This window comes from Thamnophis sirtalis, unplaced genomic scaffold, assembly GCF_051295495.1.
Source record: "Thamnophis sirtalis isolate CommonGarterSnake01/CBP01778 unplaced genomic scaffold, rThaSir2_p1.2 scaffold_7, whole genome shotgun sequence".
Lineage (NCBI taxonomy): Eukaryota > Metazoa > Chordata > Lepidosauria > Squamata > Natricidae > Thamnophis > Thamnophis sirtalis.
In genome coordinates, this window is record NW_028261387.1 from 31,852,852 (window position 1) to 31,869,496 (window position 16,645).

At 36.4% G+C, this 16,645-nt stretch overlaps 1 protein-coding gene across 2 annotated transcripts in view; it reads left to right on the plus strand.

The window, feature by feature from the left end:
- Nucleotides 1-14,602, plus strand: part of LRP8 (LDL receptor related protein 8) — a 250,915-nt gene extending 236,313 nt beyond the window's left edge. For both annotated transcript variants that reach the window (XM_014069621.2, XM_014069622.2), the window contains 9 exons: nucleotides 3,142-3,369; nucleotides 4,009-4,127; nucleotides 5,456-5,595; nucleotides 6,327-6,468; nucleotides 7,889-8,041; nucleotides 8,936-9,184; nucleotides 10,495-10,563; nucleotides 10,738-10,910; nucleotides 12,669-14,602. In XM_014069621.2, the coding sequence (XP_013925096.2) occupies nucleotides 3,142-3,369; nucleotides 4,009-4,127; nucleotides 5,456-5,595; nucleotides 6,327-6,468; nucleotides 7,889-8,041; nucleotides 8,936-9,184; nucleotides 10,495-10,563; nucleotides 10,738-10,910; nucleotides 12,669-12,707 (1,312 nt within the window). In that variant the 3' untranslated portion in view covers nucleotides 12,708-14,602. The remainder of the gene's footprint in view (nucleotides 1-3,141; nucleotides 3,370-4,008; nucleotides 4,128-5,455; nucleotides 5,596-6,326; nucleotides 6,469-7,888; nucleotides 8,042-8,935; nucleotides 9,185-10,494; nucleotides 10,564-10,737; nucleotides 10,911-12,668) is intronic.
- The last annotated feature ends 2,043 nt before the right edge of the window (nucleotides 14,603-16,645 follow it).

Genomic DNA, 16,645 nt, shown 5'->3' on the forward strand with positions numbered 1-16,645 from the left:
CTATGTTGGCTGGGGAAATTCTGTGAGTTGAAGTCTATGTGTTTTAAAGTTGCCCACATTGGGAAACTCTGTTATAGAAGAAGCTAAGGTTTTACTTTGTTTTTTAAGGTCATCACCTGTTGATTAAAATCAAGCAGCTGGTTAGGAATTCATCAAATCTTGAAAAAGCAAAGTAAGCAGAAAGTGAGAGAAAATATTTTGGTAAGCTTCTTTGAGCCTTGCAAAACGGAGAAAAACAGGGTATGCCAATTCATATCTGAGCCTTATTTAATATGGCACTTCTAAAGCTTGCTGATAGTAGAAATCTGTCAAGTTTAAGATTTGAGCTTCTGTTATTTTCTTCATCACTGCTAACTGACAGATTTGTCTTGAGACTTTGAGCTCTGGTATAGTAGGCAGTTATTTAAAAAAATAAGAATAATCAGGGCAAATTTGTGTACTTGTGTGAAAATTGAATCAGAAGGAAAAAGGTCTGTCTCTGATTTAGTCCATTGGCAGGAAAAAGAGAGGGGAGAATTGCTGTAGGTAGGATCTGGGTCCCTGCTGGAAAAACAAATGCTCACCAGCTGGAAGAGAGTCCTTACAATGAGGAGCTTTGTCCATCTCTGGTCTGAATGCAATTCTCACAAAATAAATTGGGAAATTGTATTTTACTGGAACTTCTTCCTGCAGATCCGTGTGACCTTGATTTGCAAGCCATTATATTTAGAATTTCCCACTCAAGATATAATGGGAAAAAGTGGGCTTTAAGTTGAATGACCATACCAGAAAAACATTCATTCTTGTTTCAATTAAGAGCAAATTAAACCATGTTAGCTGTATCCACACTGGGTGCTCTTACACATGGTCCTGCACTAATTTGCATCCATGCCAGACACTCTTACACAGCTAATTCACATGCAAAATGTCACTGTTTTAGTTAGGAAGAGAAGGGCGCCACCTACTGCATTCTCAGAAATACTGAAAAGCTTGGGACAAATGAAAAGTACTAGAGATTGTTTATAGCTGAGAAGCAGCCGTGTTAAACCTCTTATGAGCCAGAAGGGAATCATGCACTGAATAAATGGAAGCTAGTCACAGCCAAAGAAGCAAAAGCTTTTGTCAAGTTGATGAAACTTGTGCTCTGTTATATTATGACACAATGAAAAATGAAAAATGGCAGGGTTTCCATTAGCATGCACATTTTATCGTTGCCCCTTCTTATTCCCTCCCCCTCACACTTATAATAGGGATCAAAATATTTAATGAAACTGTAGGAACTCCTCCTTTTGCTCACAATATCTTTCCTCTTGTATTTTCATTCCTCAATGTTCCCAGACTCTGAGGAGGAGAGCAAGAATATCCCAGCAGTGTCCCCACATCTGCTGATTCTTTTTCAGAAGTACTTCACTCTTTCTCAGTTTGTTAGCTGTACATCTACCAAGTGATGGCCTTGCATTTCTCCACTTTCTTCCCATTGAAGAATTATTCTGTGGTGAATGTCACGGGGGGAAAGTTTACATTCTTTTCCAGATTCCCCATAAAATAAATTAACTTCGAATACATCCTTCAGTGTTACAGAGAATCAATTCAATAGAATTCTGTTGTACCTAGTTCTGAGGAAACATTTTCAAATCACATTACTTAGCTGTTGATCCACAAACCAAAAATTGCTTCTGCTGATCTGAAAAGCAGCCAGTCCAAGATTAGGAAAATAAAGAGGACCTTTACAATCCAATAGAAAGGTAATTCTGGATGACTTAGGATCTGAACATTATGTGGCCTACAGTTTTCCTGGCAAATACTGGACTTAATTTTTTTCACACAGCAGAGACAATGTTGAACATACAAAAAAGGTCAATTACTGAATTAGTTGGCCAGACCAAGATATGGTCATCAAATATACAAGCACTGTGTTTGATATTTACACTCAGACTAGGTAGTATTTGCTGTTATAATTCTGTGCTTTTGATATTTATCAGTATTGATATTTCAAAAATACAGACATATACATTAAATGTGAAGAGTGAGCCTTTTTCATGGAATTATATTATTAGAAGGGAGTGTACAGGCAATGAACCTAAATTAAAACTTAAAACCCTGCCATGTTCAGGCCATGCTTAAACCAAGAAGTCCATTATCTTTCAGGGCTATTAGTTCCATTGTCCAACTTCTCTTTTCATTAAGCTTATCTTAGTATTCAACTGGAATTTGCCTTTTTATAATTTATTATTTTGTATCTTGCAATCTGAAACAACAGAATATTGGGTTTCTTCTGCATCACAGGTATAGGAAAGTCCCTTTGCAAGTCCCTCTTATTCTCTCTTCTCAAAGCTAAATTTATCCTCTTTGGAGGACTTAGTAACTCCCTAAACATCTTTCTTTGAACTTTGTTCAGGTCTTCTGTACCCTTCCTAAAGTATAATGCTGAGAACTGGACACCATACTTGAGATGGGAGATTGACCAAAGCAAAATTGAATGGAATTTTATTTCTCATCTGTTGGAAACTATAATTCTATTCTGTCACCTATAATTTCATTTACCTGCTTTGCGGCCATCTCATGTTGCCAACTCATATTCACTTAGCAATCATAATTTGAGCCTCTTTTTCACAAGTACTATTGCCAAGGCATGTAATCCCCATCCTATACCTATGCATCTGCATGACTTAAGCCTTGTTTACCTATTATTCTTCATGTGAGTAACAATTGGGTGAGGGGGGGAGCAGAGTCTAATTAGCCCATCCATAAAGTGTATCTGCTGTTGTTACCCCACTCTTGCAAACATTTAAACAAAATGTTAGGTCCTATAGACTACCTGCATTATTTTGAACCTGATTGAAAGCCTGTGCACAGAACAGACTTTGCACTCTTGAAGTTTCTATGTAATAGAGATCAAGATCCACAAAGGAAACAGCATGTTTTTACTACAATTAAATTGCACTGCCAAATCTGGTTTTGCTTATTGCACCATTCAGAGCAGGGATATATAAGTATGCAGAGCACTCTTGTCAGGAAAATTAATGTAGGATTGTATACCTTGTTTGCGCCTCATTTTGTTTGCTTTACCTCCTTGTGAGGGCATCCTTTCTTATACCATTATCCCCCCTCCCCTTTGCCCTTTGCAGAGTTACATAAATAATTTGAGTCTCCTCTCTATAGTGCCTACATAGATAAAGCCAGTGATACAGCTGAGCAGATGGTTCTGATAGACAGCCAGTTACACTCTCCGGAAGGTCTGGCAATGGATTGGGTCCACAAGAACATTTATTGGACGGATTCAGGAAACAAAACCATTTCTGTAGCCACAGCTGACGGGCATAAGAAGAAGACACTTTTCAGTACTAACTTAAGTGAACCCAGAGCTATTGCGGTGGATCCCATACGGGGGTAGGTATGAAAGATTAATCTGCTATGTATTACTGAATTTACTAATTCAGTAATACAACCTTGATTCTTATAGTTCTCACACCGCAGCAATCAGTATAATTAGAGTTTATTTTACAGACGGTACATTAGCAATCATAGTTTTTGTAGATTAGGATTTTAAAGTGAGACAATACCAACGAAATGCATATTATCCGTTCTACTGCTTATTGTATGTTCCTACTGCATCAGATGTGCTTTTGTATCCTTTCTACTTTCAGAATTCAAATTGGGCTATTCCAGTCCGATTCTGATGGAGCTGCAAAAAATTAATAAAAATGCTATATAACAGGGATTCTTATTCTAACTCAACCTTGTAGCCTGAAACACATGAAATGATAAGATTGTGATGTTGGGCAATCACCATGGATTTTCTGCTTCCGCAATAACCAAGGCATTGGGATTCATAAGAACCACCTGATGTATGGTCTTTCTTAGTAAAAGTTAAATGATATTACCCTTTACAGAATTTGATCACCTTGGTACATTCTTGTTGAATGAAGCAATAATGCATAGTTACTTCAAACAACTGTACTTAGAAATCTGAAGGAAAACTACTTTTCAAGTACCATACCATCTCCTTTGTCTATTCTTTTTTTGTAGATACATGTATTGGTCTGACTGGGGAGATATAGCAAAAATTGAGAAATCTGGCTTGAACGGTATGGATCGGCAAGTGCTCGTGACAGACAATATCGAATGGCCCAATGGAATTACACTAGGTATGTTGGAAAACTGGAACCAGGTCCTTCTTAATTTTCAAAATATTGTAATCTACAAATAAAATATGATTTTTTTTCATATTGAGTCTGAACATTGATTAATCCCGCTTCATTTTGTTTATACTGTTTAGTAGCAATTTACCACATCCCTACACATGATTGCCTGAATTTGAAGGTAGCTCCTTTTGCCTACAAAAGATATACAGTTCTACAGCCCATTGTCCCTTCCTACAGTCTTAGGTTTTGTTTTGTTTTCAAATTCAAAGTTTCTTCTTCTTTTAACTGAAAAAAAGATTTAATTCTGTTATTGGGATCAGAAAAGAATGAAGAGACAAACAAAATCTCTGCCATTTTTCAATGAAAATTACTTCCCTGCTATTTGCCCTCTTACTGGTTTCCCTGCTTTGAAAGAGGAAGATAGCTTTTGAGAAAGGGGGGGGGAAGGGAGGGAAAATATACTCTCTACCTTTCTTTCCCTGCATAATTTGACATTTCCTACCAATTAAGGAGGAAGGAGGGGGTTCAGACTGACAAAATCAGCATTTCGATGCAAGTCCTCCCCTTTAATGCATGCCTCATGACAACACACTGAGGTGTCACACACCACAAAGCTTTTATTTTCATTATCATCTCAGCATTGCTCGGAGTCAGGCTGCATGCAAATGTTAATAATAACAGCAGCAAGATCCTGTGAATGCTACTGACCCCTCCACTTTCAATTAAAAGAAAAAGAGATTATTCATTCTTCTGAAATGTGTTGATTGCTACATCATGTTTTTGGAACCAGGTCTGCAAATAAGATAGTATGTTAATCCCATGCATTATCTTCTCAAATTAATTATGCAAAGAACTGATCCCCTATTACTACAAGTTAATGTAATTATTTAAAAAAAGAACACCAACTGCTAATATTAGTGTTCATGGAGAACTCAAGTAGTTGGACTATTACTGTGGCTTCTCAGATATCTTTTTCATGCATCTATTTAGCATCTCTGCAGTGAGTTTGAATCTATGCTGAAAACAAGCACAGGAAATATTCTTCCTAAAGGAGAAAGTCTCACTTCATGATTGTTGAATGTTGTTGAATTGTTGAATATATATATTATCTGTCGTTCTTAACTAACATTTCTTTCTTCTTCTCCCTGAATTGTTTTCATAAAGTGACTGAGTTTTCCAGGATTCTAACGTAGTAATATGTATGTATGTATGTATGTATGTATGTATGTATGTATGTATGTATGTATATATATATATAGCAAAAATGCATACACGTGGACAAAGATCAAACACAGGGATATAATCCTACCTTTGATATGTTTGCTCCTCAGATTTGCTGAATCAACGTCTCTACTGGGTTGATTCCAAGTTGCACTTGCTTTCAAGTGTAGATTTCAACGGGAGCAACCGGAAAGTTCTCATCTCTTCTGTGGACAACCTGAGCCACCCATTTGGACTGGCTGTGTTTGAGGTAAAAAAAATATATTATGGAATTATAGGCCTGAACTGGATGTCTATTTAGTTGCTGATCCTGACCTTCTTGGCTTTGTTGCTTTCAGTGGGAGGCACTTTAAGCATCAAAGGGGATGTATCTGAATGCATTAGAATTTCTGTTCAGTTCAACAGGTGACATGCAAAGAGGTTGCCTGACATGAATGCATTTTCTTAGATCAGCCAGATAGCATGTTATGTAGGTAAGAGAGGAAAGGGAAAGAAGTAGAGAAATTTCTTCTACTTTGCAGTGTTGCTTTTCTCCCTGTATACTTTCTTCTTCCACTGGCAAAAACGTGAAAAATCACACAAACATGATTTTAAACAGCACTTATATTGTAACATCTAATTTTGTTTGCTTGCTTGTTTTGTGGAGCCATTTTTCACTTAATGACTTTCAAAGCCAAATGCCAACTTAAATTACTATCGCATAGATCAGAATCTCCATGGAGAGGATCACATAACTCACACGCAAGCTTTGGGGGGAAAAAACATTAGGGGGGCTGTGCAGATCAATCCCTCTGTGAATCGGCTGACAGTAGTGAACTGCCCACTTGTCTGTTCTCTATGACCCTGGAAAGAATTGTGCATGACTTCTTTATGAAAAACAAAATGCCAAGGAGATTGATTCGTAGGGAAGCAATGCTTGAAAAGTTCCAGCTGGTATTTAATACAGTCTGAGGCTTTCTCTCTTTCTCTCCATTGTTGCAGGACAAGGTATTCTGGACGGACTTAGAGAATGAGGCAATCTTCAGTGCTAATAGATTGAATGGTCTAGACATTTCTATTTTGGCAGAGAACCTCAATAATCCTCATGACATTGTAGTTTTTCATGAACTAAAGCAACCTAAAGGTAAGGTGTGCTTCTAGTTTAATAATGCATCAAAATTTGAATGATACATTTAGCATGCCAAGATTTGAACCCAGCTTCTCTTAATATGGAAACTGTTTTCAGCTTTCCCTTTATGGGTCCCTCTAGATTTGGTGGTAGATTGTAGGTCCAGTCATTTCCTGGCCAGTATGGCTATTGGACATTATGGTTGGTGAGTGATGGGATTTGTATTCCAACATATATTGTAAATGTCTACGCGATTCTCAGTCATCAAGGTCATGGTTGTCCCAAAGGTGCTTTTTCAAGAGGCAACTGGACTTTCTGTTTTTTCTTTGAAGATGTTTAGCTTCTCATGTATAGCAGGTGCTTTTGGAGGAAGGCTGGTTTGTATGCTACTGTTTACAGTTCACTGGATTGCATTAATGGCTCTTTCGTGTGGAAATTGCTGCACCAGTAGAAAGAGGGAACTGTCTTACTAGATGGTACTAGAACTGGTATGAGTTCAGATATGCCTCCTGAATTCAAAATATTTTCCTGAGATTGCACAGCTACTATATGACATCCGGAAAAGGGGCACCTTCTTTAAGGTAATGTTGATAAGAACAGTTAGCACACTCATGCCAGACCCAAAGCACCTTTTCATAGGTCCAAATACCTAAGGAATATGAAATAGATAGCGGATACCTTAGATTTCATGATAGGTAACTAGATTGCAAAGTTGTGAAAAAATATTGACCCTGGTTAGCTTAAAAGGAGATAACTAGCAAATCTTGTTATTAAGGCATTCAAGAAAATAGTGAGATCTACCCAATTGTAACAGTCTTGATGGTGCCCTTAGACCCTCAAAACTGCAATCTTCATATGCCTCTCACCCACAAAATCTTTCTATAATTATAGCAATATGCTGTTTTACAATATTAGGACTTTGTAGTGTAATTAGATTTGACCTTCCCTGAACTGATTTCTTTCATATGACAGGACAATGGCATATATTACCCACAGCCAATTTGGCTATGCTATCTACTGTAGATAATGGGATTAGTAATCACAGATTTCAGGCAGACCTTTTAAAACTGAAATATTCTAATATTTTTCTGGTACTTAAAGTAGCCATTTGATTTCTTGCTATTTGTCTAAGTAATGGTATGGACAATAATGTTCAATATATATGAGAAAATACAATGTAGTTTTCCTAGGTGGAAGTGGTAGTTTGTGAAACAAGATTGATGGGAGTGTGATGCATCTATACCCCATAATGATAGTAATTGCAGTGGGGTAAACACAATTTTGTGTGTGTGTGTTTGTGTGTGTGTGTGTGTGTGTGTGTGTGTGTGTGTATAGAACTATTTTGATGGGTGGCTTAAATATGATAGGTAAATAAAATATAAATAAATAATTACAACCCTCAAACTTAATTCTTATTTCTTTTTCCTATATGTAGCTCCAGATGTTTGTGAACTTCATTCTCTGCCAAATGGAGGGTGTGAATACCTGTGTCTCCCTGCACCACAAAACTCTCCACACTCACTCAAATATACATGTGCTTGTCCAGACAACATGTGGTTAGGCCCTGATATGAAAAAGTGTTACAAAGGTAAAAATATCTGCCTATACTTTGTAAACCTTCTGCAATCTTGTTTAGAGAGGAACTTCCTTCCCAGGAACTAGATAATTCTTTGGACTATTGTTTTGTGCCCTGTTTTATGGCTGCACTTAACATTAAATTCAATCATTGTGAATTCACTCAATTGTTCTGTTCTACACTGTTGTTCTACACTGTGTCTGTATCGTGGTCTCTCCTATCTCTCTTTCCCTCTCAGTCATTCTTTTTTTAAAAAATGAAGCTTAAACCTGTAAGATATAGACAGGTACTCCTCGACTTACGACTAGTTGTTTAATGACTACTGGAAGTTATGACCTACTTGAAAAAAAGGGTTCTGACCTGGATCTGAAGTTTCAACAGTTACCACCACCACCCCACTCCCATGGTCATGTGACTTTGGGCCAGCTCCCCCCCCCAATTATTATTGTGGGGAAAATAGGAGGTATGTTAGATATGTTCACCACCTTGAGTTATTTGTAAAAATAATAAAGGCAGGGTATAAATAAACAAACAGGGAACAATGGATTCATTTAACAACTCCTGCATTTACTTAACCGTTGCAAAAAAATGGTGTAAAATTGAATTACAGCCATAATGGACAGGCTCCATTATAGCCATAACTCGAGGACTACCTGTAGAAAATGGGGTTGGGAAACTCCTTTCATTTAAGCCTCTTTAAACTATTTTATATCGGTTTGCTTTTTCCACTAACTAAAGTTGCACTGTGTTTTACTATGAAGAAGTAAAGAGAAGGGAAATATAGTCCAGTGCAATTGGAAGGCACCATCTTGTGGGAGGTTATCCAGCCTTCTGTTGGCTCATCACAGGGAGATAGGCATCCATATACATTGGACAAAATAAAGCTGTACTTAATAATGATTTCAGAGCTTCCTGCTACCTCAGCTGAATTGCCTACTACTGCTGCTACTCCTACCACATCAAGAAGTTATCATCTGAACTTCACGGCTATTACTACTGACAGTATGACTACCACAACCGACAACGTTAGTACAGAAGGATCAGCAACTACAGCACAAGTCTTTCTCCGCATGACAAGTCTTCATTCAATCACAGTGACATCCAGCCCAGCTGATAGTAAAATAGCAACAGGAAATAGCAATCTCTTCCAGCACTGTGAGTGAAGTGGCCTATAACTAACTAAGTGGGAAAAATTTGGACTGACATACAATTTTAAATTAAACAAATACAAATTTCTGTTTGCTCCCCAAATGGCTTGAGTTGGCACTGCATTTCTTTGTGGAAACAAAACAGATTTCTCTCTTACTTTTCTCTTGTTTAATATAAAAATGCTGTCCCTTTTTGATGACCTGTCTACTTCCAAAGCATTAGGCCCAGTATCTGAAAGTTCCCTCATATACAAAAATTTAAATTTCTACATGTTGCCATAATCTAGTTTTGGGCTTTTTGGAGGAAATTTCTGCAGTGTACCTAAACGTAATTCAGAAATCCCAAAATAATAAGACTAGTCCAAAATATTGTTATCTCAAAACAGTTTTAATATTAGCTCTTCCTTTTTTTCATCCTTTTCCCTCTTCAACACAGATTCAAAACTGAAATAGAAAAGATGATACAAAGTTGTGAGGAAGGTTGGCTGGGGTGGTTAAATCAAATACATTTAATACTTAACTTTCACATCTACTGGAAAGTCTGTGATTAAAGTGACATCTGGGTTTGATAAAGAGCATGACTTTTTTCTGGCCAGAGGCTCTTATTGATGGTTTTCAAGGATTGTATAAGAACCTAGGGCCATAGATTTGATAAATTCCATTAAACATGTTCCATAGATTTAGTAATATGCTTACATATACTCTCACCAGTTGAGGGTGAAAATCTAAATACACATCATTGATCTAAAAATCCAATGCCTAAACTTTATGCACACAAAACTGAGTATGTGAACTTTCTGGATTACTTATACTAAGTATTTGACAATCCAATCAAATTGGATTGCTCACAGCTCACTCATTCTCTCCCTCCCTCTCTCTCCTTCCCTCTCTCTCCCTTTCCCTCTCTCCCTCTCCTTCCCTTCCTCTACAATCACACACACACACAAAATCACACACACAAAATCACACACACACAGTAACACTATGCCAAGACAGTCTGAATTCTGTGCAGTGCATTGCTCCTACTGATGGAAGGGACAGTAGGAGAGAAGGCTATGAAGAACTTTAGATAAATTTATGTGAAACGAGGGAACTCAGCTTAGATGTGACAACTATAAGGATAGGCTTAGAAAGCATTTCAGAGACTCTGCCTTCATTTGGTTGCCTGGAAAAACTGCCTTACAGTTTTCACTTCCCGGATTAGCATTAAAATTGCTTTTCTGAAATTTGTGCTTTTTGAATTTGCCAGCTATGTGGAACTTGGCAACTGCGGCAATCCTTATAGTTGTATCTTGAGTTGTTCTTCTCTGATTGCAGATGCTAACAATGGGCAGGCTTTTGGCTCAACTGTGATGGCAGCCGTTATCGGAATTGTTGTTCCTATTGGTAAGTAAGTGTTTGCTATCTTGCCTTTTGTTTTGGTTTTGCTACCCTGGCCTATTGTAACAAACTCAGAAGAGAGATGCCATGAGTGAGCCAGTTGAAATATGATGGTCTTTCTGTGACTGCTAATGCTTTTTATTTATTTCTCCATTCCCCTATCCTTTTTTTTGCTTCTAGTGGTGATCGGCTTACTATGCACAGGTGGGTATCTCATCTGGCGAAACTGGAAGAGGAAAAATACAAAAAGCATGAATTTTGATAATCCGGTGTACAGGAAGACTACGGAAGAAGAAGATGAGGATGAAATCCATATTGGGAGAACAGTACAGATTGGTCACGTGTATCCAGCAGTAAGTGAATGCTTTATCCACTGTCTACTACATTGTCCACTGTATTCATTTGAGTCCTGCTACTATACTATTTGGTGTTCCTTATTGTAGATGTTTTGCTATAAATCTGCAGGAGATGACCAGGCTGAGCACAAGGGAAGGGTCAAACACATCATCATTCATGAGCCCCTACACGCCCATAAGCAATCTAAGTCCAGCCCACCTTGAATTCCTTCTACCCTTATTTACTGCCAATTTCCTTTGGCTGTTAGGAGTTCAGATTCTTGTAGAAAGCTTAACCTTGCAATAAAACTTTATACCCATTTGAATTGGCTGGATCCCCTGATTTCCCTGGCACTTAACAAAATCATTATCAATCAATTCATTGAAACTGATGATATATAACTTTAATAAATAAATAAGCACCTAATCTTATTTTTTGGCTGAACATTGGATCACGTTCGGTGTAAGATTGCATGTCTCTCCTTTGCTCCCAAAGCAAACTATCTCAATGTTCATCAAAGTAGTTTACACATTTATCTCCTAATACAAAAGAAGGAGAAGGTGCCATTCAGATGAGTACTGCTAATGGTGTAGGGATAAATAGACAATAAGCTTAAATGTCTTTGCCAATGTATTCTAGAGGCATACTTCTTTCTGGCATTATATAATAGTGGAAAATATGATCATTTCATGGGAGGGGCATCCTCTCAAATATGTCTGGCTTATCTCAAAATGCTTAAATATCTTGCATTTAAACATTTTTATTGAGTTATACAGTATTATAAAATACAAAATACAAAAGTAAATAGAAGAGCAGTGAGGAGGGAGGGGAAAGGGAAAGAAAAGTGAGGAAAGGGGGGCGAGAGAAAAAGAAGCATTGACTTCCGACTCTCTCTGTTACAGTAAAATAAGGCATTAACATCAAATCACAACTTTCTGCTTTTCCATAATAATATGAGCAAGTCATTTCCATAAAGATCTATCAATCTAATATGTAAAACCCAAAGTCAGAGTTTCGTCCTTTTCCACATCAAACACAAAGTTCAGAAGCGGTGTCCATGTGGAAACAAAAGTACTTATGTTCGTTTCTTTAATCAAAGTGGTCAATTTTGCCATTTCAGCCAACTTCATCAACTTCTGCCACCGTTCGTCCATAGTAGGAATCAAAATGTCCTTCCATTTTTGTGCATACAATAGTGCATACAATTTTTTTGTGCATACCATTTTCTTTTCTTTTTTGCTGCTGTCAACATATATAGCAACAAAGTTCCAATTTTTTTCTCCTGTTCTTTTTCCATTAGGCCAAAAGGAAAAATTCTAGTTTCATTTTTATTTCCATTTTCAGAATTTTCTGTATTAAAATATGAATCATACTCCAAATTCTTTTTTTGCTTTATCACATGTCCACCATAGATGATAAAAAATCCCTTCTTTACTTTTACACATTTTCAACATTCATTTTACATGTCTTTATAAATCTTAGATAACTTATCTGGTGCTAAATACCAATAATACTTCATCGTATAGAAATTTTCTTTTATATTATAATTTAATGTAAATTTTAAACCCATCGTCCACATATTTTCCCAGTGTTCAAGCATCACATTATACCTAAAATTCCTTGCCCACTGAATCATACAATGTTTTACATGTTCATTTTCCAAATTCAACTTCAATTACATTTTATACATCTTAGCAATAATATGTTACTGTTGCCACATAATGAAATTTCCAATTCATTTTTAACAAAGTCAAATACTTTGTCTTTCTCAACAGCGTGTGGCACTAAGTCTAGAAGATGATGGGCTACCATGAGGAATACACCTACTCCATTTCCATGGTTAATGTATCAAAAGAAATGCACTGAACCTGTCTACTGTGGCTAATGGGATCCACCTTCTTCTCTTTCCTTCTCCTCTCCTTTATATTTATGTTGCAAAAGGGTAACCACAAAGTTGTAATGAACTGCAAACATCCAAAGGATGTGAGAGTTTTGTATGTATAATCTTTTATACACCCTTTTAACTTCTTGCACTATCCATCTGTAATAGTGAGGAGCCTACTCTACTACTGAATGCTGCCAGCCCAACCCAAGGATCAGCAGCTTACACATCATTTCTAAAAATTATATTTATAGATGTTTTGTAAATATGTCAAGCATACTTTGTGGCTGTCTTATCAACATACGGACAGAGAGATCTGTATAAACCATTTAGAATATTTATTAACAAATTCTGAATATCAAATTTGAGCTGTATATATATGTAGAGGACAAGAGTATTTATATTTTTTTTTACATTTGACTCGTATTGCAGAGATAATTTGTATATCTATCAAGGCTGGATAGGTATTTAGACATTCACATATATAAATATACATATATGAATATATTTTAGAAAGAATAGCTCAGCTCTATGATAAATAGAGTAATTTAATTCTTAAAGGATGTTTAGTGAAAACTTTGCTACAGAGTCTAAAACCACTGAGTGAGAATTATAGATGTTACAATAAGATAATCCAAAAATGATCAAGAAACTAAAGTGTTCCCATCATGAACAAACCAAACTCTGCAGATAATTCTCAACTTACAACCACTGTGGGAACCAGAATTTCCATTGCTAAGCAGGACAGTTGTTAAGTGAACTGAGTGTGATTTTACTACCATTTTCCATGGTTAAGTTAACCACTGCAGTTGTTAAGTAAGCCATGTTAAGTGAGCCAAGTGAATCTGGTTTCCCCATTGAAATTGGCTGGAGAAGTGGAAAATGGCAATCAAATGACTCCAGGATGGTAACGACATGATCCCAAGATCAGAGATGGGTTCCTACCATTTCTCCCGAGTAGGTAGTAACTTGGCCTGCCACACCCCCAAACCGATTCTTTCAGTGGTGCCATAGGTGCCACCATCTTGTTTTTTTCTTCTGTGCATGTGCAAAAGCATTTTTAGTACTGTGCGTGTGCGCATAGTGTGCATCAAGCACATGCACAGTGCGAGTGTAGCGCATCCCTGAGCAAACTGGCAGTAGCAGCAGCCAGAACCCACTCCTGCCCAGGATGCTGCAATTGTCATAAAGTGCCAGTTGCCAAGCACCCAAATTTTGATCATGTGACTGTAGGGATCCTGCAACAGTTATAAGTGCAAGGATCAGATATATATCATTTTTTTCAGTGCTGTTGTAATTTGGAACCTTTGCTAAACAAATGGTTGTAAGTCAAGGACTACCCGGGCCTACAAGGTAGACCAATTCATGGCTCTGACACTTGCACACTTCAGCAAAAGGCAGAGTTTTCATGCCAACAATGAGCCCCATGCAAAAAATTCCCATCTGCTTTTATCAGAAAGAATATTTGTGCTCCTAAAAGCCCCTGGCTGAACAGAGGTACTCTTTTTGAGTAAATGGAAAAGCTCAGAACATTGCTATAAGCATTGCCCTGTAAAAATGAGGACAGCGCCCATACATCCCAAAACATTAACCTGGCAAGATATAAGCAAATTTAAGATGCCATCTTTAGTACAGTTTCTAAGAAAACATCCCACTCTTGGTGACCACTCTTCAAAGTAGCCATATATTGGTTAGCCTTATTAATTTTTAAGTGTTATAAAGCTTCATTTTTTATTTTAAAAATAGTGTTCACCAATTATACCTAGTTTTTTTTTAGAGCTTATTAAATGAATGTAAGAAGGGTTCCCTCACCCCCGTATTTTAACTGTGCAGAACATATATATGTATGTATGTATGTATGTATGTATGTATGTATGTGTGTATATATATATATATGTGTATGTATGTATGTATGTATGTATGTATGTATGTATGTATATATATATATATGTGTGTGTGTTTTTTATTTGTGCTGATAAATAAATAAAGGGCACAAATAAAAAAAACACAAATATAACAAAAAGGCAACAGTAAAAATATTGGGTTTCTGTCGTGATGGACTCTTGTGACGAGCCGATTGACAGATGTTGGAAGCAGTTAGCTTCCTCCCATAATTGGGGCTTACCAGGGGTTGTGACACTAATATATATATATATATATATATATATATATATATATATATATATATATATATATATATATATATATATATATATATATATATATATATATATATATATATATGATATACATACATACATACATACATACATACATACATACATACATACATACATTTATATTAAAAGTAAGTCTCATGGCGTTCAGTGGGACCTGCTTCTATTTACTCTAAGGATGCATAAGATTATGGGGAAAACTGGTTTTAGTGGGCTGGAGACATTGGAATCTATTCCAAATATATGGAATCAGTTTTAAGCCAAATCTGATGAAATTATTATTATAAGTAACCATAAGCAAATAAAAGCCATTGTTCTGCTAATAATCTTTGCTGTTGATTCAAATTAGTGGAATTAATGATCCAAGATTATAGTCCTTTTCTCTGGAATTCTCATTCCACATTTATTCAAAGTTTATAAAGAATCAAAGTGAAGTTGATGACATCGAAGAATATAATGTTTAGGGGTGGGGAATTAAGTGGTATTAAAAAGATTACAGCTTGTCTATTTTCTGTATGAATAGCACAAATGTTGTGCTATTGGGGTACCCTATGCTTTTAAGTTAAGTTTCCTATATGCAGATATTACTGTTTCATTGAATTTTGTTAATTACATTTGGTTGTTTAATTGCACTTTGAATGATCTCTCTTAATTAGCCTAGCCTAAAGTAATTTTCTCTTCCTGTGGGAAATTGTATTTCCCTTGTAAATTTCCCAAGTAAATGATTAAAAGAGAGTGGAAATGCAGAGCTGTAATACAAAAAAAAAATCCAGAAACTGATCTTGGAGCAATTATTCAGTGGTTAGAAAAGAATTGATCACAAATTTTCCAGCCACAAGCAACTGGAAGCAGTAAAACATGCTGGACTTGTAAACAAAAAAAAATTGAATTACAACTGGTAAATATTTTGCTGAACAGGACTAAATTATAAGGAAGTATTATTGAAGAATGTGGGTCATGATAAAGAACTGCCAAGGTAATATAATACTGTAATAAGTGTTGCTTAGATCCACCATATTTAATTCAATTTTCAGCTAATTACAGTAGAGAACTCTAGAAGAAAAAACATTCCAAAATTTAGGGAAGTCAAAGTAGCATATCCTTATTAGTATAAACTATTATATGATCAGTGGGCCCACTTATTTGGATTTTGCTGTTGATCCAATTGTTGAACAACATTTTGATCTGGTTGTACCAAATGAAAAGCAGAACAGTGTAAACCATAGGATTGATGGTGGTATTCTGAAGAAGCACTTCTGAGCATTAAACTAAATGATCTCCCTGGAACTCATTTTTTTAATCTAAAAGTTATAGTTTACCAGTGAGCTTGGGTGTATTCCTGAATATTTTTTCTCCAGCTGATGTGGGTTAATGGAAAGGACTAAAAAGATCCACCTGATCTGGACAGGCATCCTGATAATGCGTGTCCCAGAATAATTCCAGAGGTTTTTGTTTTTTTTTAACAAACAGGGTAACTTCAATTTCTGGTGAGGTAGTGAAGTTGAAAGTAAATGCCTGGCCATGACATTAGTTAGTGAGCATAAATCTCCATGGGGAAGAGGGGGGCATGTGACAAAAAGAACGTGCACAATGTCATCGTGACCAAACACTGTGACTTACATATATTTGTGTTGGACATCAGGGCATAAAGTTGGGGTTTGCCTATCACTGCATATTTAATGTCACTTCCCCA